This window comes from Xyrauchen texanus, chromosome 39 (assembly GCF_025860055.1).
Source record: "Xyrauchen texanus isolate HMW12.3.18 chromosome 39, RBS_HiC_50CHRs, whole genome shotgun sequence".
NCBI classification, from domain to species: domain Eukaryota; kingdom Metazoa; phylum Chordata; class Actinopteri; order Cypriniformes; family Catostomidae; genus Xyrauchen; species Xyrauchen texanus.
The window spans coordinates 18039163-18061303 of NC_068314.1; the positions used below are offsets into that span (position 1 = coordinate 18039163).

The following is a 22141-nucleotide window of genomic DNA, read 5'->3' on the forward strand; positions in this document are numbered from 1 at the left end:
GAGATGCACCTCCTCAGAAACCAATTACTGCCTTAATGTACTTCATTCACAGTACTTTTATTTTCTTATGTTCATAATGTCCTGTTTAATATGTATTTTATTTTAAATTGTATAGTGTATGTTGTTATTATAGTTTTTATTCATTTTATTAATTACCTGGCACCTTATTTTAATTCTATTTGTATTGTTATTTATTACAATTTATTATTATTGTTTGTCTTGTCATTATCTGTTTTGTGTATTAATGCTTTGGCAATATTGTATGTAAACACAATCATGCCAATAAAGTACTTTAAAATTGAGAGAGAGAGAGAGAGAGAGAGAGAGAGAGAGGGAGGCAGGCTCTACCTGAAGCAGAAATAGAACTTTGCTTTGGCTGTATCTGACTGTACTGTGGCGTCGTTTTCTGTATATAGTTCTGTGGCGCTTTGTGTTCACGTATATCTGTGTGTGGTTCCTTTGGTGTGCGTTCTGCTACTGGTCCCGGTTCTGTCGGTACCGGGTCTTAGATCTGTGATCTCACTCAGTCAGCGTTCAGGCCTGTCTGTCTGAGAGCACAAACACACTTCTTGGACTGAACTGAGCTGATATCACCATGGACAAAGTAAGTTTCTATACTCATTATTTCCTCTTCTTTTCATGTCACAGCACAGCAGTTTAAAAAGCCTGAACATTGAAATGTTGTCTTTAATGATTAAGTTTGAGCTAAAAGGATAACATGTTATTTATGTTTAGCAGCTGTCAGTCTGTTGAGTGTGTGAGTTAGCGCGCTAGGCCGCTTCATGGACCCATTGCTAGTTTATATTAGCAGGTTTTTTTTTTTAACCGCTGTAAAATAAAGACATTTTTCACATTTAAATACGGTCAACGTGGTTGAGAAACTGTCGTTGTATTTTTCTCAAGCGAAACGTTGTTTGAGTAATCATAAATCCTCTCACTCATGTCATGTTTGGATGCTAATGTGTTAGCGTGCTGGGAAGCGCGAGCTCGATCAAAGTCTGTCTAGCAAGTCAGTCCACTGTCGGCTATCATTCAGTCATGATAGTGCAGCTCGCATCTACTTGAATGGGGGAACACCGAAATCTCAAGAAATGTTGGCCAAGGTTACGATCAAAGAACATATTTCAAATCGGAAATAAAATCGGATAAAACTTCATTAATAAATCGTGTTTCTTTACCTCATATTACGCTAAAAATGCAATTTTCCCGCTTGTATAGCTTATGCGCATGCACGATCCGAAGTTGATTGACAGGTGACGTCTGTATCTAATAGGTGATTGGCTCTTTTAACTGTAAGGCGGGACTTCCTTGGTTGGTTCATTTTAAAAGAAGAGGCCCATCTCTGCTAAATACTCTCTGGCTCGATACACTTCAGCTTTCGTTCAGCAGTCACGACATCATGTGTTTATTTTATTACTGTTTTTTTTAATCAAATTTAATGAAGCATTTGAAATAAACAGATAAAGCTCATCATAACCCCATCACATTCAGCTGATCACACTGGCAACGCCCAAAGGTTTGCATGCATCTGCATCATCATCATCATCATCATCCTCTGTTAGCCAAGCACTGAATTCCAGCAGATGTTCGTAAATAAAATGTATTTAATAGCTTTCATTGTTTAAATAATATTTCTATAAGACCTCTCCTGGATTGCCAACATTGTTGCATGTGAAAGCTTCTGTAACTCACTGTATCTTATCTATTTGAAATCCAAAACTAAACTAAAAGATGACTGACTGATGGATATTATGATCAATCAGTGTACCATCATGAGGAATGGTAGATCAGATCAGCTATGGTCTTTCAGGCTACTAACAGTAGCTCTCTACAAATTAGAAGGGATATTTCAAGTGCATGTAATGGATAAAGGCCATGTATTTCTCATCATGCCTCCAGAAAAAATTATAAGAATTCTAGAATGAGAACCGATTACCAAGGGAATGGTGTCTTCCCCTTCTAGACTGCAATCTGTCAAATTTTTGATGTTTTAATTAGCACCTCTGGCATGTTTCTAGTGAGCGTTTTATAGTAACTTATTGTTTTTGTCCCTGAACTCTTTAAAGGCAGATTTCCTGAAAGGTCTACCCGTGTATAACAAGACTAACTTCAGCAGATTTCACGCAGACTCTGTATGTAAAGCATCGGTAAGATGTACAGTCCTAAATGATGAACAGTCTTGCAATGCTCTTTATGCCTGAACTGTCAAACAAAATCCTCTGAATATTTAATGAGCATTTTGACACAACACTGTGAATTACAATTTGGGGTTTCTTTTATCACACTCATCAAAGTCTATAATTTTCTCTCTCACAGAACAGAAGGCCATCAGTCTATCTGCCTACACGGGAGTACCCCTCTGAACAGAGTGAGTGCTTTATAGCCTCAAAATGGCATTAGAAATGGGGAAAAAGTGTGGAAAATAGAAACTCTAAAGACTAAATCTAAATACTAAACCTAAATACTAAAACTTCCGGTCTATTTCAATCTCAAGCCTAATTTTAGATCAATTTTTTTTTTTCTCTCCACAGTCATTGTCACAGAAAAGACAAACATTCTTTTGCGCTACCTTCATCAACAGTGGGACAAAAAGGCAAGTGTCTTTTACTATCTCCAGTAGCATCAAAAAAAGCATTTTCTTTCAGCATGTTTTTATTGTTGCTTTTTGATCTTGGGTCAATAAGTTGAGTTTCCTTTACAATGGACAAATGTACTTATTTCAAACTCAGCCATAAGTTTCCCTTAGACTCAGAGTTTAGAGATAATCATTTGTCACAAAAAGGGGCGTTGACACTGACAGTGATATGCAATTACTGGAAATCATCCATTTTCAATGAGAGTTGGCAAATTGAGACGTCATGAGTAGGACCAGAGACCATGTGACGACACGACAGGTACTGACAGATTTTAAGACCAAATCCAACCCATACCAGAGGCTGTGTGACCTGAACTGACCGGTACTGTCAAACTTTGAGTCTGATCCCAACCCGTACTGTCAGATTTTAACCCTAAATCGCTCTTCGATTTTGTTAATTGAAGAAGCTACCTAAGTTTTACCTCAGAATGACATTACTGTGTGTGATTTTGTTGAGCAGATGAATTAATTCAATACAATTCAGGATTAATATTCACTCAGTATTTATTATTAATCGTATAATTTTTCATTATTACTGTTTTATAGTTAATTTTATGATAATTAACATCAGCAACAACTTTAATTCAGCAAATATGAGTCAGAATTTCATAGATATTCATAGCATCATTCAGGTTCCTGGCCTCTAGCATCTCTCAGGACCTGAATTGGGACACCCACATAGACTCCATTGTGAAGAAGGCTCAGCAGAGGTTGTACTTTCTTCGCCAGCTAAGGAAGTTCAACCTGCCACAGGAGCTGCTGACACAGTTCTACTCTGCCTTATTTGAGTCTGTTCTGTGTACATGTATAACTGTCTGGTTTGGTTTAGCCACCAAATCAGACAGAAAGAAACTACAACAGCAGTCAGGACTGCTGAGAGGATTATTAGTGCACCCCTGCCAATCCTCGTAAGACCTGTACATCTCCAGAGTGAGGAAATGTGCTGGTAGAATCACTCTGAACCCTACACACCCTGCCCACTCCCTCTTTGAACTGTTGCCCTCTGGCCGGTGCTACAGAGCACTGAGCGCCAGGACATCCAGGCACAAGAACCCTCAAGCCATTTTCATCATGAACAATTAAACTGCCTCAGGACTCCCCCATACAATAATGTAAATACATATTTCATGTATATATGTAAATTCACATATTTAATACAAAAACTGTACATACCACTACCTTGCACACATATTACCACTTGCACATGTACATACGCCATTCTGTAATATGTCCTATTATTTTTATGTCTATTTATACTCTTACTTTGTTTTATATTCTGTGTCTCACTGTAATGTTGCATGCACTTGTTTCTCCTATCACCCAAAAACATTTCCTTGTGTATGTGAGAACAATAAAGCTAATTTTAATTCTGAATTGTCCAAAATACAGAAGCATTTTGGCATTTAGAAAAGAGTTTAGGACAAAATCTATTGATATTTCTCACTTTGCGCTGAGAGTTTTGCATTAATATATCACTTCTGCTCGGGGTGGGTTGCATACGGTCTAGTCGCACAAGTTGAAATATTTTAACACTGCTGAGGCTCAATTCGGATTAGGAGACGGTTGGAACCTCACACAGCCCCTGTGCGACTCATCACTGGACATAAATTACTTCCGGTCTATTGTCTGTCATTTGTCAGATGCCGTGAAAAAGTGGCTTAATCAAGTGCTGATACTTTGCTTGAACATAAAATCTTTGTTACTCCTATGCTAAAGAAAGCTCGAAGCAGGGCCACGATTGAAACGCAGGTGTCTCGAAATGCATTTTTAAAAATGTAAGATCTTAAAATTTGACATGGTGTCTAAAGAATGGGGCAGCATGTGCGAAACTCTGAAGAAACAGAATGACGTGGTGCAACGGTCAAAGATGTCCTTTAGCATTTATTTTACATAGGGAACAGGACATACATGCGCAAAAACAAGTTTGGTGTGAACAGCCCCTAAATTGTCCATTCGTGTGTCTGTGAGTGAGAATGTGTGCAACAAGTTAGGTAGGCCTATTCATGTTTTTATTGATTTCAAACCCGAACTGACCCAAAGGTCATTCTTGAAAAACTGAACCAAGCTCTGCACGTGTCCCATCAGCCTCTGGTCGGGTTGCAGACCTCTGTCGACAATGACCATTGGCATTGCAACAGAACAGGCTTTAACTATGCAAAATGATGCAGTGGTTACCAATAAGAATGCAGACAGTGAAGCTCACATGATCCACCTCCTGATACAGTTAGATACTGTAGTCAAGTAGGATTGCCTACTTGTAGCAACTTGGGAGCCTCAGGCAAATACATCGCTGTCAGTGCGAACGCACTTTAAGTCATGTTGGTATATTGATTTACAAAAAGATACTGTTGAGAAATGCAGGATTGCAACCATTTGGCAATGTTGGCAGCTGCATAGCTCTGAAGTTTGAAGTTAAATGTTTGTGGGTTTTTTTTCCTGTAATGTCACGCAGAATGCAGCAAAAAAGCGAGAACAGGACCAAGCAGATGGAGAGGGAGGCAGCCCAGCACCTCCTCGTAAAATCGCCCGGACAGACAGCCAGGAGATGAATGAAGACTCTTAGAGAAACCTGCCACCCAACAGCACAAGGACAGACATAGCAAGCCCAGCTCTCTCAGAACATTTAAAAACCTGCACAACACAAAGGCATTTCATCTCAGAAAGAAAGAAATGGATAAACACTTCTTATATAGCACTTCCTGTTGCAGTCAGTGCCCATCAACCAGCCTGTCTGCCCAGTTCTGAATACATGGGGGGCGTAACGGGGTGCCACTGCCAACTTCGATGAGTCTGCTGAACTCTGACCTGCCTTGATACAGAGATATTTACCAAGCACATAATAAGGAATGTCGAGAGTGTCTGCTATGAACCTTTATAAGAAGATGTGGCACATTGTGGTTTGTTAGAACACTATTAGTGCAATTTAAAAGTGTATAAGCTCTCTCGTAATCTTTGCTGTGGATTGTTGCTTTCCTTATACACTCCACCACTGGCACTAAATACACAGTCTCTCTTCAGTGTCCAAAGAGAAATGTCTGAAATGTACTGTCTTGTTTGACAGACTTAGATGTAGTATTTTGTGTTGGTATACTGTGATGGTCTTCCTAGCAGATGTGTACTTGTGCATGAATGCACTGTTAGGACTCTATCTCTCACCAATATCACAGTTTGAGGATGACAGTGCAGTTCTGATGATGTGAAGAAATACAAATGGTCAATTACAAATGTGTAGTCAATGTCTCTCACTCTCTATCTCACTACCCTGTCTTGTCATATAAGATTTCAATGCTGTGTTAGTTTCAGCAGGCTTTGCTCTGGGGGTCATCAACTGATTGATTGCCTTCAGATCCTAGGCTTAAACATTTACTTTGATTCTCATCTGAAAGCATCCTTATGTGCCAATCCAATTATGGTCATTTTGCCTACTACGTATGATAGAACCTCTCCCAAGTTAATGATGCCTTTTGTTTGCTATCTGGATTTGATTAAAATGTGTTCCCTAGTTCTGAGATTTGGGGTATAACTATGCAGCAGTTCCTCTCTTAACCTGCAGAGGGAGTCAGTGAGCTGTGGTTGTGAATGATAAGGTTAAACAAACAGGAGGAGCATTAGGCATGCTGCTTAATACTGTGCTGCAGCAGGTGTACTTGAGCTCACAACATATCTGTAATACTGTGTGCTTTTACTGTGTCTTGAGGCACAATGTTAGGAGATGTTAAGTCAGCTATGCCTGTGGTTTATTGTATTAAAAAGTGTTTCAAATCTTTTTTTTTCTCTCTCCTGTAAAGGTTTTTTTGGTGTGTTCTTAACTTAAACTTATTAAAGCCATCAAAATAACAAAACCATGCATGCATGCATGCATTATCATTGACAAATATCTTGAGTAAAGGTGGCTTTTAAAAGCTGTAAGAAGATAAAAATAATAAGGGGGAAGTGTGCAAAGAGCAGCCCAATCTGAATCTAGCTACATGGGGGTAGCATTACTACTTCAATGACTGTAAAAACACCCACACTTGTATTTATTGTTCTTTTAAATCCTTCCCAACTTCATTTTTTTTTCTCAAGGACTTCTTTTTGTTGTTGTTGAGAACAATAAAAAATAGTGACTGTTCAATTTGTGTCGAGCAAAACCTCTCTGATTTGAGCGTTTTATTGAAAACTCTATATTGTGATTGGTTAATTCTACATAATATTGGATAGCCAGTGACTGGTCTCTATCAACATATGCTCGACAGGTGTAATCCTCTTTAATCCTGAGTTCTTACTGTGACCATGTTGACTCTTAGATTTGCAATATAGGAAGAGAATGAAAGCAAAAACTGGTCAGTTGTCTCTCTTATGTATTTTATTAGAGCGGATGAAATCTCTGAACTATATTTGAAGGAAAGTTTTATTTCAACTTCTGTTTATATTCGATTATTGGATTGAGTACAACAGATTACTGACCCACATTTTCATTACACTGGGAAGAGAAGACACTAGAGTCAACAGGCCAGCTTTTTCATGTATTGGGAACATTGGTGATCAGGTAAGATATTTCACTATATATATCAGTGAATGTATATTTATTTGAACAGGACAGTATTTCAAATTGGTGGTATGCCAGAAAGTTCATTCGAAAATGCTTGTGACAACAATTTACAGTGCCTGTTTTTCCTCATTCTGTTGTTTTGAATGTCAAAAGAAAGCTTTTTAAATTCCCTACAGCTGCATAAGTCTTTATAGTCAAAATCAAATGAATTACTCCAATCATTTTAAAAATCAATCAATCAGAGTACACTGTGTGGTTGTTGTTGTTTTTGTTTTTTAAACGTACCATTGGCTTCAATTTGCAACAGAAATATTGAATTTGTTGGGTCACAATTGAAATAGCAGAACAGATTTTTCTCATGAAGAATTTGGAATTTCAAAGGTTCAAGTAGGAAGTGTTTGGAAAAGCTCGATACCTTCTTAGGAGCACAGAATGAACAAATATACAGTACATGGCTACTATTAAGATGCGACTATCTTACTAAATTGAGTGACTAGCTTAAAAGATAATTGTAATGAAAGTGACTCTACAACACTGGCTAAAATTGAGAGAAATTGTCTAGACCAATCTACATTTTTGCCTGAGTGTCAAAAACAAAGCCCCCTTTAAGTAAGGTGATGTGACAACACCCAAAACTTTTTTGGTTAAGTGTAACTAAATTCTGTGGCTGCAAGCAAAGCAATATGTTTAATTCAAAACATCTACAGGCCAACATCCAGGTATCAACATCCTTTCCATAATGCATGATGGTGGCTGCATCATGATCTGGAGTTCTGTTCAGCAGGAGCATCTGCAAACATACTGGCAATAATGGCAACATTATTAGTTGAGCCAAATACATGAAAATCTATCATGGAAACTTTTCATTCATCCAGGTCTATCAGGACCATCACACAGAAAGAATGAAGAGGAAATGGCAAAACTATATACTGTAATAGAAGCCTAAAAGACTAGTATTCCAAAAGACAGAATGTCCCAGCTCCAGTACAGGCTTGAACTCCATTTAAAGTCTGTGCCTGTGGTTTGACTTTAAAGTGCAATATAGGTATTTAGTTAAGATTTTTTTTTTTCAGTAAACATTTTAAGATAACTAATATATCAAATATCCTTTATGTGGATATGACTCAACACCACTTCGTGAATGTACAGGGGGCAGGGCCTCCTTGCCATATATGGAGATTGTGCAGTCTACATAGAGCACCAACCCACCTACGGGGGCACAATGTTAACCTAGGGGCATGTTGTGCTGAAAACTTCCCGCTACCTGATTGATACCTACCCTTAACCCTTAACCATACTAGAACTTCATTGGTCCCTATCCCTAAAGGCCACACCTACACCTTCCCCTATACATAACCATACTAGGAGTCAGAAATTGGCACAACACTTGCCCTGACAGGGGGTCGCTGAATTTATACACCTAGCAGGAAGATGTCAACAAACAATAGAGGTAAATCATTAAATGATTATGTGTGGTTCCTGGATCAGACAATGTGTGCTGAAGTCTGTAGTATTGCTTGAAAATTCAAAGTACTCTGTGTTGTTAATAGTTTAGGAGGAGCCCAAATACCTTTAATGAAGCATTGATTTTGTGAGAACACAATTGTACTTATTCTTTTCCCCAGGTGTTCACCATGTTGACCAGTTTTGTGGATGGAATATTCTGTTGCTTCACAGGCAAGTCGACCAACGTGGTGGTGCCTATTGATTCCTCCGAGCCTACAGATGGTTTTGAATTTGTGGAGGTGAAACCAGGAAGGGTTTTGAGAATTCGACATATTATTCCAGACAGACCAGTGGTTGAAGAGCCAGGGACTGGGGAAGGTGGTACTGTGAGCTGCAAGCGTAAAATCTCAGTGTACCGAAACGGACAACTTCTGATTGAGAATGTGAATGAAGCTACGCAGCCAGAGTTGGTCCGCTATCAGAATGGAGACAGCATTGTGGAAACTGAGGTTATTGATCGTGATGGTCCGAAAGCAACGGGCCAAACTGCAGAGCCCATGCCAGGGTCAGCTGCAGATGTCAAACATGCACCACAGCAGGATCAGCAGCAACCACAGCGCAGACGGCGCAAACCCAAGCGCTCCATTGTAATTGACTGTGAGCGGAAGATCACATGCTGCAAAGGCACTCACCCTGATGTGGCCTTGTTTTTCATACACGGGGTTGGAGGATCACTGGACATTTGGGGAAGCCAACTGGACTATTTCTCCCAAATTGGATATGAGGTCATTGCCCCAGACCTCGCCGGCCATGGTGCTAGTTCAGCTCCTCAAATCCCTGCTGCATATACATTTTATGCTCTAGCTGAGGATGTTAGAATCATATTCAAGAGATATGCGAAGCGGCGGAATATTTTAGTAGGGCACTCATATGGGTGAGGAGTTCTTTTTTACTCATTTAATCATTTGGCTGGTAAATGCAAATCCCTTTGATGTTTCTACTGATTTTTTGCATTTCCTTTCTTTGAGCAGAGTCTCATTTTGCACCTTCCTGGCTCATGAGTATCCAGAGCAAGTTCACAAGGTTGTTATGGTTAACGGCGGTGGTCCTACAGCGCTCGAGCCCAGTGTCTGCTCTGTCTTCAACTTACCCACTTGTGTACTTAACTTCCTGTCCCCCTGCCTCACCTGGAGCTTCCTTAAGTAAGGATAAAGCCAGGACCTAATGGTGCACTGTATCCATTAGTTCTTGCCTGGAGTTTACACTGTGGAGTTACATTTGCCATTTTGAACATGAATGTCTGTCTGCCAACAACTTAGCTCATTTATTTCAATTCTGTTTTTACTAACAGAGATGCCTTTTCTTTCTTGAAGGGCTGGATTTGCCCATCAGGGAGCACGAGAAAAGAAATTACTAAAAGAAAACAATGCCTTCAATGTATCCTCCTTCGTTCTACGGTCCATGATGAGTGGACAGTACTGGCCGGAGGGTGATGAGGTTTACCATGCTGAACTCACTGTGCCTGTTCTGCTGGTCCACGGCATGTACGACAAGTTTGTACCGGTACAAGAGGACCAACGTATGGCAGAGGTAGTCATTTTATGTTCCAAACTTTGGACTATTACCACCTTAGAATTATATGTGAATAAAATGTTAAGTCACAGGCAGAACTGTACTGGCAGTAGACTACACTCCTTTTATAAGATGATGTTTAGGTCCAAAATTGCTTATGTATTTTTTTTACTTAAATTAAATTTTTGAAAAACTGTAATGTACTTGCATCTTACTCATCCTTTGCTCACCTTCTTATAGATCCTCCTGCTGGGCTTCCTGAAGGTCATTGATGATGGCAGTCACATGGTCATGATGGAGTGCCCTGATGTAGTTAATACACTCTTACAAGAATTCTTCCTGTGGCAGCCAGCAACCAACCAAAAACCAAAACAGGAAGCAGCCACCACAAAGACCACCACCAAACCTCAAGAAGACACACCAAGGCCAAAAACTGCCCCTAAGTCACCCCCCAAATCTCAACCAGACTTAATAAGGCCAACAACTGCACCAAGGAGCAGCAATAGTGGGACAGAGGCCCTGGCTGACAGCAAATCGAAGAGCAAGAAATAGCTGATTTACAGGAGTTGGTTAAGCATGCTCTACGCTGGCGAATGGCCGAAATGTAACAGAGCTGTTTGAAAAAAGGATATGTTTGCACAGTCATCTTCTGATCTGTGTAAGACTGCAGTGAGAAGTCTCAAGGGACTGCTATGAAAGACATTTGTCCCAATCTGGGTTTTCCCTCAACATTTTGATGTTTTGGCAGAGGACATTAAGATCTTAAGAAGATGTGAAGGTTCTTTCAATCACAGGCAACAAAACAGCCAATACAAATATAAATTTGTAAACACAATTAAAAAAAAATATGATACCATCATTCCAAAAGGTTACAATAAGTGACAATCTCAGTATTATATATTATTCCAAGTGTTGCACAGTTTAACATATGCAATGCAGGCTTTTGATCTAAATGGAGCAATTTCTTTCATTTCTCAGCATCATCTAAGGCTTTTATTTTACTTGTGTCAGTAAATATCATGTTATGTATAACTAAAAGGTTCACAGAATAAATTATTTTTTAATTTGCTGTCTTTTAATGTTAAGTTCTCTTGCAAAGACTGCTATAAAGGGTGATTGCCAGAATTACCTACAAAGAGCTATTAAGAGGGATATAGAGTTAACACAAAACAAGTATTATGCTCTTGAGTGTTGGAACACAAGTATTTGTACTTCTACATTTATTGTATTGAGTGCTGGGAAATACCTCCCAGACACTTTTTCAGGTTATAAAGCTGGAAGCAAGAAGTTCAGGACAAGGAAGGGAGCAATACCTGAACTATTCCTTTTATCCTGCAATTTAGACAACCTCAATTAACACTACTGCAATTCCATTAAAATATATATATATATTATATATATATATATATATATATATACATATATTCTTATTCCCCTGCCAATTATTGCACTATCTGCCTCTAACAAGTTTAATGAGCAAACCTTATATCAATATTTTCCAACTTCTCCTTTATTTTTTGCTTCCAATTTAAGTGTAGGTGACTTAAGCTTAGTGTTATTACAATTAATATTTTAAACTCTTTCCAGATGCCACAACAGATGCTTTTGCACACACTGCTAAGCACGCAATTGTCCAGGAAAACGACATTGAAAAAAAAAAAAAGCATTTTATTAAGTTTACATTTGCATTAAAGTGCAGATGCTCAATTTGACCACACTTGAATGTCAACGAAAGCTTTAAAAGGATAGTTATGCAAAAAAAGAAAATTCTCTCATTTACTCACCATCATGTCATCCCTGATATGAATTGTAAATATTTACAATTGTTTTGCTTGAAATTCCTCTCCCTGCCCAGTAGGGGGCAATATGCATGAAGAATGTGAATCAACAATAGCACAAGCGTGTGAAAGTGATCTGTTTCTCACCCACACGTTTCATATCACTTCTGAATACATTGATTTCTGGAGTCTTATGGATTACTCTTATGCTGATCTATGAATTTTTGGAGCTTAAATTTTATTTTTTACTCCAATTCACTTACATTATACGGACCACAAGAGTTCAGATATTCTTGTAAAAATCATTGGCTGTGTCTCGTATTGAAGGCTGCGTCCTCCAGAAGTCACTTTTGTCAGTCTTGTTTCAGAAAAGAGAGTACGACACTTCAAATGCAACCTTCTTTCACGGGAATTCGGAAGATGCATGAGGTGTATCCTTCGTGGACACTTATAAACCACAATTCTTTGCTTCAACGGAAATGTCTAAAAAAAAAATTACGCCAATTTGCCCGTAAATATGACGTTCAGTTGCATGGAATGTTAATTCCCAAGTACCTCAGTAGATGGGTGCGGAGTACATAATATGCATAATTATATTAATTTATAATTAAAATAAAGTATTAGAATAAAAAGTACACCTGTGAAAACTATTTTCATTTCTCTTTACATCATTATAACTCTCCTAAAATGTACCTCATACAACCTTCTAAAGGAACTTCCCTTCTCACTAAAAGCACACACGCTTGTTGAAGGGTGGCGAGCTGTCATAGAAACAATGTTCCGTTCGTCCTACAAACAGTCTCATTTAAACAAGGCTTGTTTAGAGGACACTCAGTATACTGCAGCCTTCCAAACGAGGCACAGCCATAATTTGTGTTCTACAGAAGAAACGCATACATATCTGGGATGGCATATGGTTGAGTAAAGGAGACAATTTAAATTTTGGGGTGAACCATTCCTTTAAATCCCTTGAGGTAAATGTCAGACTGTAAAATAAGCTTAGTATTTTTTTTCTCCATTCAAAACAAAACTACTGCTTTCAAACAAAACATGAACTGCACCAATTTGGGAGGCAGGACTTTTGTTTTAAGAACTGCAGCTTGGACACAAAGGAACAAGTAAAAAAATAAAATATATTTATTAAATGGGGGCTGGAATAAAGACAAATTCAGAGAATGTTTTTGAGGCTTTTATTTACAGACTCATTGACTCTTTATTTCAGAGGAATAAAGCGAGAAGAGTGAGTGGCTCCAATACCTGGACGGCCATGCTTAACAGGCTTGTATGTGATAGAGAACTCTCCAAGGTAATGACCAATCATCTCAGGCTGAAAAGAGGAAATAAAATATTTGCTGGATTCATGGATTCACTATTTGCTTACAAAAATGTATTATTAGAAATGTTTGTAAAGTTAGTCAACTACATTATGCTATTCAATAACAGATAACAGAGGTTTTACATGGCTCAATGGGACAGTAAGATTTGCAACAGGCATTTCCACATTCCAAATCAGATATTTGGCACTTCTACTCAATGCTTAGTACAATTATTATGCTTTATTTTTGTTAGTATCAGCACTATTGAGACATAAATGGCAACAATAACAAGGATGAAATGCTACATAACTAATTCACACTGACATTAACTCCTAGAAACATCCATGCACCAAAGAATAAATTAACAGTACATTAATAATTTTCTCACCTTGATTTCAACCTGGTTGAAGGTCTTGCCATTATACACGCCAACCATGGAGCCAACCATCTCTGGCAGAATGACCATGTCTCTCAGGTGAGTTTTCACGACCTCTGGTTTCTCCATGGGTGGAGCCTCCTTCTTGGCCTTGCGGAGACGTTTAAGGAGAGACTGCTGCTTCCTTCTGAGGCCACGGTTCAACCTCCTCCTCTGCCTGGCACAGTAGAGCTGCATCAGCTGCTCACTGGAAACACAGACACTATCTTAGCCCTTTTGCCACCTTCGGGACATTTTTGTCTTTTTAATTTTCTCGATCATTGTTAATGCCACCGGCATACATTTTGCCAAAGGCGTGTATTTTTGGGGGAATTTTTATATTTAAAACTCGGTTCCTATAATACATCTAATGCACTGTGTACACAAAATAGTTACACTCCACTGAAACAGCAATATTTGATCCAGTGCCATTAAAGCATAAAATCATGAATTCTACGATATTATGCTTTCATTCCAGAGCCCTGGCTTTAAATTTTCCACCAGATGGTGCCATTTTTCTCATGTTTAGCCTACGGAGCAAATACATGCTTTTCCCCTATTTTCTGTATTTTAGTGCACTGAATGCCAATTGAATAAATGATGCAGCTAAAATTGTGTGGGTGTGTATGGATGTCAGTGTGTTTTGAGAAATGTATGTGTGTGTGTGTGTGTGTGTGAGAAAAACAACAGTGGCATTATGTAAACAAACTGGCATTTAAAGAGTTTAAAGCCTGAAAATGTATATGTTAGTTATCAGTACTGATGTTGATAAAAAAAAAAATCTAAGTGGATATATAAATCTTAATATATAATATTTTTATGGCATTTTGTTGTTCCGGAGTATGAGGTTTTTTTTATTTATTATCGGACACCGATAAAAATAATAATCCAACATAATCAATGTTGTTGCTAATCATTGACATATCCCAGACTGTAATAACCCCCCCCCCCCCCCCACAAAAAACTTCCCCATAGCATTTAGTAAATGGAAAATTCAAACAGTGGCATTATATAAACAAACTGGCATTTAAATGGTTAAAATCTGGAAAATGAATGAATATTTGTTAGTTATGATAAGAACCAATGTTGGTTAAAAAAAAAATAATTGAAAGTGGAAAATAATATTACGACATTTTTTGACACGGACCTCTGAGTAACTTTAAATTGACGCACAAGGGTTTATTAAGCATGATCAAAAATCTACTGCTGCTTTTACAAAAATAAATGCAGTTTATGATATCATTTTATTTTTGCAAATGTGCAGAGTAAAGCAAATTGTTTTCCTCGGGTCATATAGGTTTGGAACACCATGAGGGCGAAAAATGGACAATTTCTTTTTTTTTTTACTTTTAACACTTTTCTCCTCACTCGAATGCCATTATCTGGGCGAGTCAGTACTGTACGATTCTACTGAGCCGTGTCAATGTGAAAGAAAAGTTGTTTGACTCACTAGGACATATCCAGCAGCTGGTCCAGGTCCACACCTCTGTAGGTGAATTTCCTGAAGGTGCGCTTCTTCTTTTGCTCAGCGTCCGCCTGTGAGAAACAACCATTTTTTTTTATTGACCAATAAGACATTACAAACATAAATTACCTGGTACAATAGCAAACATTTCTTATCCAGACAACAGTCAAGCATAAAGGATGAGAAACTCAAGTACATAAATAATAAAAATAAATAAAGAAGGGGGGTGACAGGGGCTAGGGGTTCTCTGCAAGTTTAAGTTCTTATATAGAGTTACAAAGTTCCAAGGCAACCTTCTTCTTCATTGACAAGAAATGATGACATACCTCCTTGTGAAATGTATAAAAGTTCGGTACTGTTTTAATGAATCTACTTTTATGTAAAAAGCATTTCCCAAGAATAATAATTGTTAATTGCCAAGTCGTGTGTTCTCTTTAGCAAATATCACATATTCTTTGTTAATTCAGAGAAATCGTCAAACACAATAATGTAAATCTTCCCAGAAGGCATTAACAAATGTACATTCATAAAATAAGTGCTGTCATTTCAATTTGTTCATCACTAAATGAGCAACTGTTATGATCCAGACCAAATATGCAACTTAAACTCCCCAGAAGGATATATTCCATTAAGAGTTTTTAAGTGGACTAACTTTGCTTTTGTACAATTACATATTTTATAAACATTTTGTTCTCAATTTCTTAACCTCATCATTAGAAAAATATATGAAAATTGACATTTTTATTTTTGAAGAAAATGGATATAATTCATAAACAAAAGCTTTCTGGATTGTGATGTTTAGCAATTTCAGGTTAGTAAGAGCTAGTACATTCAGCAAGTGTTTAGGAAGATAAGGAGTTACATTACTTTGACATAAACTAGAAGACATTTGAATTATATTGTGGGGTTGCTTTGATAACAATATCATATTGTTTTTGGTCATTTATCTTAAATTTGAAACAAAAAGTCTCAAAAGGTATAATGATTCCTGTATTTTCCAAAAGGTGCATCACAGACCATATTCCTCTCTCATACCAATTGTTGTAGAATAAAGATTTGTTCCTACACACCACATATCTACAATTCCATAACGGGATGTTATGAGGGCTAAAATTGTGCTTGAAAATCAATTTCCAATATAATAATACCTGTTGATGAAAATCTGATAACTTGACAGGGAGTTTTTTTTTTTTAAGGTTAAAACACACCCATACTTAGCAGCTATTCACGGGCATTTCATGTACGGTAACAACACAAAATACTCATGTCACTTCTAAACAAACGCCAACAACGGACAAAACGAACATTATTACACAGTTAAAGCAGAACACAGGAACAATTATAAACAGTCATGCGAGTTCATCGCGCTAATGTAGAGCGCAGGACTGACGCTAAAAGTCAGTCTTAATGAATACATTGTTTGTGGAAAATTAAGGCCTGAAAGCTTGCCCTAATATTTAGGATTAACTAATATATTAAAATTACTCGGACGTGTGCCGTATTACTTGTTGATTAGGTTGGATTGTTATATTTCAGTAAATCGCAAATCATATGTGAACCTACCATCTTAAGAGACTCACGGAAAAGGAAAGCGTCAGAGGAGGCGCCGTAATATCGCGAGAGTTCAGTGAAACCTTATTACGCATCATTTACAGAGTCGCCCTCTAGCCGAGAGGAGTTTTTTGCTATTGGTTCTTTGTATAAAAAAATTATATATATACAGGTCCTTCTCAAAAAATTAGCATATTGTGATAAAGGTCATTATTTTCCATAATGTAATGATACAAATTTAACTTTCATATATTTTAGATTCATTGCACACCAACTGAAATATTTCAGGGCTTTTATTGTTTTAATACTGATGATTTTGGCATACAGCTCATGAAAACCCAAAATTCCTATCTCAAAAAATTAGCAATCATCAGTATTTAAACAATAAAAGACCTGAAATATTTCAGTTGGTGTGCAATGAATCTAAAATATATGAAAGTTTAATTTTTATCATTACATTATGGAAAATAATGAACTTTATCACAATATGCTAATTTTTTGAGAAGGACCTGTAATAAAGAAAAAAATAATTAATCAACTTATCAGTTTTTAACTAATTAAAATAACAAGAAATCCGTGCACTAAATGCACTTTAGTATTGTTGATGAAAGCCTTCAAGAAAATATAAATAAGGTTGTCTGTGATTTTAAAAATGATAAATATTTTATTTTAATTCTACTTTAATACAATTGACTTAAAATGCATATATTTATTTTGTATAAGCATGATAGTTGTGTCCTTGGTTTCATAAATTCTGGAACATCATTTACAGCATTTTCTACCCAAAAAATGTAATAAATGTGTGTGTGTATATTTATCACTTTGTGGGAACCAAATGTCCCCATAAGGATAGTAAAACCCGAAGGATAGTAAAACCCGAAAATATGAATAATATTTAAAAACAAAAATAAAACAATAGTAAAAGATTATTCCAAACTACCAAATGCCAATATTTTCCATTAAATAGACACTATGCTCAATGACTTCCACGTTTTGCTTCAAGGGGCGCAATTACATTCGGTGCAGCGTATGTGTCGTTCTGATTTCTGACTTCCTAGTCTGTCCCTGCATCCGAATATCCATTTGCTGAGTTCGGAATGGCATACTATTATACAACTATTTCTGCCATAGACAGATATAATAAAAGTACTAGTATGGGTTATATGTCATTCCGAGCTTGCCTACACTTCCCTACTATATAATATGCCAAAAATAGTATGCCCATGGATATGTCCGAACCCTCAGTATTCATAAAGCGGTACTCAAGAAATACCCAGATGACCTAGTTCTGAAGTACAGATTGACTGGGCACTTTACAATCCCATAATTGAGGAGACTGGAGACATCACGTTCAAAATGCAGGATTAAAAGAAAAGTGGTGAACCGCAAAGTCGAACAGCTCTGTTCAATTTCCACAGTTGTTGTTTTTACGTCATACTTTATATTTAGGTCACTGGTCAAAATCCATGTTCCCGGATGAAGTATGTCCGGAATCTATCCATATTACTATGCATGCCGAAAAGAACATTCTATTTTACCGACCGATAAGTGAGTCCTTAACCGTACATACTGTTACAGTACACAATTTCGGACGCAGGGTTTGTCTAAGATAACCGTCCAAATGCCAAAGTCTTACAAGAGTCGCATTTGCTGTTATTAAGGGGTCTAGGGGTCAGCTTTAGGGATAGGGACCAATAGTAAGGAGTAAAGCAGAGGTCAGACTACACTTCACGCTCCATTCACTCCCATTCAAATGCATCCGAATGCAGGAGACTGGAAACGTAAGATCATGCGAACAAATTTTGTACAAAGCATCGTACCAACGTTTATAATGCTTGGTGAACTATGAACAGCAAATCTGGATGATGACAGTATGTGTGACCAACAGAAATTGGAACGTGACACACTGACATCTTGGCTCAATTCAAAGGATACATATTTAAAAACGGCATGTTTTTATTGTTTTTGAAAGTGAGTATGGTTCTTTTTAAAAATGTTAATATAAAATGATTTGTTATTTGTGAAGTGTTATTTATTTAAACCAGAATCCCTCCCGTGTGACATCACTTCCGTTGTGTTGTCAAATTTTTTTATGCATGATCGAAGCATCGTGTGACACAAGAATCTAGCGGGGACTCAGATGTCAGATGCACTACACTGTGAAGCTGGAGTATCGTCAATTGTCAAATTATACTCATTCATATTTTCACAGTGGTATACTTTAACTAGTAAGATTATCAAAATAATTACATGCTAAACTCTAACTTTAACAACAAAAAATGCAACTCATGCAAGGCTTCGACATCTGGATGGTTACCTTCTAGACCTAGGGAGTCAGAAATTGGCACAACAACAGACCAGTGGAGTTTGTGGTGTCAGCCTAGGCCTAGGGGATTGGTGCCCTATGCAAGCTGTGTAATCTACTTATAAGGAGCCGCAAACCTAGGGTATATTATTATTTGCACATTGTCACTTTAGCTGAATTGGAAATGGCATACTACCATACTACCTTTACTATTTTTGCCAAATACAGTAAAAATCTCCACCATTGACCCGACCAGTAGGTGGCGATATGCACTAATAATGCAAATCACCAAAAAACAAAAGAAGTCTGTGGAAGTGAAAGTGGAGATTTATAGTAAAAAGGACTTAAATATTGATGTTTCTCACCCACACCTATCATATGATTTCTGGATTTAACCACTGGAGTTGAATGGATTACTTTATTTAAGCTCTCTTTATATGCTTTTTTATGTGTTTTTTTAAGCTTCAAAGTCCTGGCCACAATTCAATAGCATTATATGGACCTATAGAGCTGAAATATCCTTTTAAAAATCTTAATTTGTCTTCTGCAGAAGAAAGAAAGTCATGTACATCTGGCATACATGATTAGAGAATTTACATTTTGGGGTAAACTATTCCTTTATCAATTCAATTCAAATTGCTTTATTGGCATGACATACATAAGGGCATAATCCCAAAAACATATAGCCATATTACATTGCAAGAAAAAAATTAATTAATACAATGTAATTAAATGAATAGTAATAAGACAGAATAATACTAAGAAACAATCGATTAAAACAAGATAATTAAGTAAACAAAGACATGTAATTGTGCTTGAAAGGTTTCAGTAAGATGTAATAATAACTGTAGTTAATCTAAACTAAACTACTGAAACAGGTGGTGGATGTGTTCACTTTACATATCTTAGTTTGTGGCATTTATAAATGTGATCGGCCACTAAGGAAGAAGTGGGTCCTTCACAAAGAAAGATCTTTAGTTTGTCATTTTCATCAAGAGTGTGGAACTCATCTTCACTCCACTTTATGTCGCCATGTCTTTTAATGCTTTCCTATTTCAATGGCCAGTTGGTGGTCACTAAGTCTGTATCTGGTTAATAATTGTATGTGTTTGACATTTCTGACCAAGAACAGATATTCAGCGAGTCTGGACCCTCTGCTAAGTTAATAGGTAAGGCTGTAGATGACTGGGTTTTTGTTTGTTCCTTCCAATGATCTATGTATACGTTTCGAGATTCATTATTTCTTTTATTCTTATATATTGTTTTGAGGCAGTGATTTTGGGAGCTTAGTAACTTGTGACAGAGGCAGAGAGGATTTTTCAGTGTATTCGGTTCTTGTGTTTTCAGTGCTTTATAATGAAGTGAATCTGTAGAGCTGGAAAGAATTCAAAATGTGAGCGACGAGCTCTGCGCACTTTGCTAATTTTTAATTATTCTTATGTTAAAGTCTGGTGAAATTCGATACACCCAGTTACACATGTGATCTTTGAGGTAAAACATGGCAAAGAAGTCAAAATAATGTCTGGAGACATTAAAAGACACTTACATGTTCAGGATGAAAGCCCCGACAGGCCTACAGACCGGGGACTTGATTTTGATGGTGCAGTGGGAGATGAGATTCAGCGGCAACTGTCCAACATGTCGGTGATGCGGACGAAGGTTCTTGCTGACTTGGAGGTTTGCGCTGTAAAACGTCGATCGATTACAGCGATTGAAATAAAATTCTCTGAGTTAGTTACAAGAGTGGCAGATGTTGAGAAATTAATCAATTATCTGGAGTCATCGGAGAGGGAATTATACGCTAATCTGCCCCGTGACCAAAGTTCATTTGGAACATATTTTTGAAAAGCTTGAAGATTTTGAGAATAGAAGCCACAGGAATAATGTCCGAATTGTTGGAATTCCTGAGCATGAGGAGGGCAGTGATGTGGTGAAATTCCTAGACAAGCTTTTCCCGAGTTTCCACTTGACATAACAAGCCACAAGCTGGAAATCGAGCGAGCTCACAGAGTTCCGGCTCAGAGATCTGCTGAGGGAGAAAGGCCCTGTTCAATCCTGGCCAAATTTCTGAGATCATCCGATAAAGATATTGTGTTGTGCCATGCACGGAGCAAAGGAAAGCTTTCTTGGAAGAATCATAATATTTTCTTGTTCCCGGACTTTGCGAGTTCGACAAGAGAGAAACACGATCGGTTCAGGGAATGCAAGAAACTCTGCATCAACGTATGATTGCTTTTGCATTGATGTTTCTGGCCAAGCTGAGAATAGAAGGAAAGGATGGTCGTAAAGTATTTACATGTCCGAATCAGGTGCTGTCATTTATAGAATCAATGGGTGAGTAAACCATTAGGTGTTTCTCGTGTGAGTGGGTCAACTCACTGTACTTACTCTGGCTTTTGGAGGGAGCTGGGCGTCATTTTTGTTTCTTTTTGCGTTGGCTCCGCCTAGCGGAGATGGAAGACCACTTTTACACTGAAGTTCCCAGCCAGTTTGAGAATAGATGCTACAGATGGCCGCAAAATATCTACATGTTCACACAAAGTTGATGCACTGAGTAACTGACTTGACCATCCAAGGAATAGGGATGTCTATTTTGTTTCTTTTTGAGCTTGTTCTGTTGAATAACACTGCTTCAGAACAGCTATGGATAATTCTGTTTGTTCTTCATGCTTATGCCTCCTGCTGGCTGGAGTTTGTTTTGTGGAGTATTTTTACGGGACATTGGAATAATTACGTCTGTGACAGGGAGGAGGGCAGGGCCAGGTCATAATTGTACATGCCCGGCCCCTTATCAGGGTAATCAAGCCTCCGAGAGGGATAACGGCCAACTGCGGATGGTGGTGCGACAGAGAGAGAGCGTTTACAGGCAGCTGTCTGTCCTATGTGTGTGTTTGTGTCTTTTGGTTTTAGTTCTTTATTAATAATATGATTTATATTGTCAAATATAATAATCCGCACATTTTTCTTTTTTCTGTTTGTTTTGTTCAGGGTTTGATTGTTTCACTAATGGGTCATGTGGTCTGTATAATCGTGTTTTTGACACACAATTAATTTGTTTTAATTATATCAATATGTCAAATGTTAATATGAGTAGGTTATCTCTCTCCACATGGAATGTAAATGGGTT

At 37.6% G+C, this 22141-nt stretch overlaps 3 protein-coding genes across 3 annotated transcripts; 2 read left to right on the top strand and 1 right to left on the bottom strand.

The window, feature by feature from the left end:
* The first annotated feature begins 337 nt into the window (after positions 1-337).
* On the top strand, positions 338-6738 carry LOC127632825 (DET1- and DDB1-associated protein 1-like). The gene is made up of 5 exons (XM_052111613.1): positions 338-604; positions 2067-2147; positions 2317-2368; positions 2532-2593; positions 5088-6738. The coding sequence occupies exons 1-5, from the start codon at positions 596-598 to the stop codon at positions 5196-5198; spliced, it is 315 nt and encodes a 104-aa protein (XP_051967573.1). The 5' UTR covers positions 338-595; the 3' UTR covers positions 5199-6738.
* Positions 6739-6942: 204 nt separating this feature from the next.
* On the top strand, positions 6943-11158 carry LOC127632985 (protein ABHD8-like). Its single transcript, XM_052111839.1, has 5 exons — positions 6943-7163; positions 8792-9546; positions 9644-9814; positions 9986-10202; positions 10425-11158. The coding sequence occupies exons 2-5, from the start codon at positions 8801-8803 to the stop codon at positions 10734-10736; spliced, it is 1446 nt and encodes a 481-aa protein (XP_051967799.1). The 5' UTR covers positions 6943-7163; positions 8792-8800; the 3' UTR covers positions 10737-11158.
* Positions 11159-13138: 1980 nt separating this feature from the next.
* LOC127632759 (40S ribosomal protein S15) lies at positions 13139-16779 on the bottom strand. The gene is made up of 4 exons (XM_052111515.1): positions 16722-16779; positions 15144-15229; positions 13667-13901; positions 13139-13289 (listed from the first exon to the last, which is right to left on the bottom strand). Exons 1-4 carry the CDS (start codon positions 16722-16724, stop codon positions 13176-13178), a joined length of 438 nt encoding a protein of 145 aa, XP_051967475.1. The 5' UTR covers positions 16725-16779; the 3' UTR covers positions 13139-13175.
* Positions 16780-22141: the final 5362 nt, after the last annotated feature.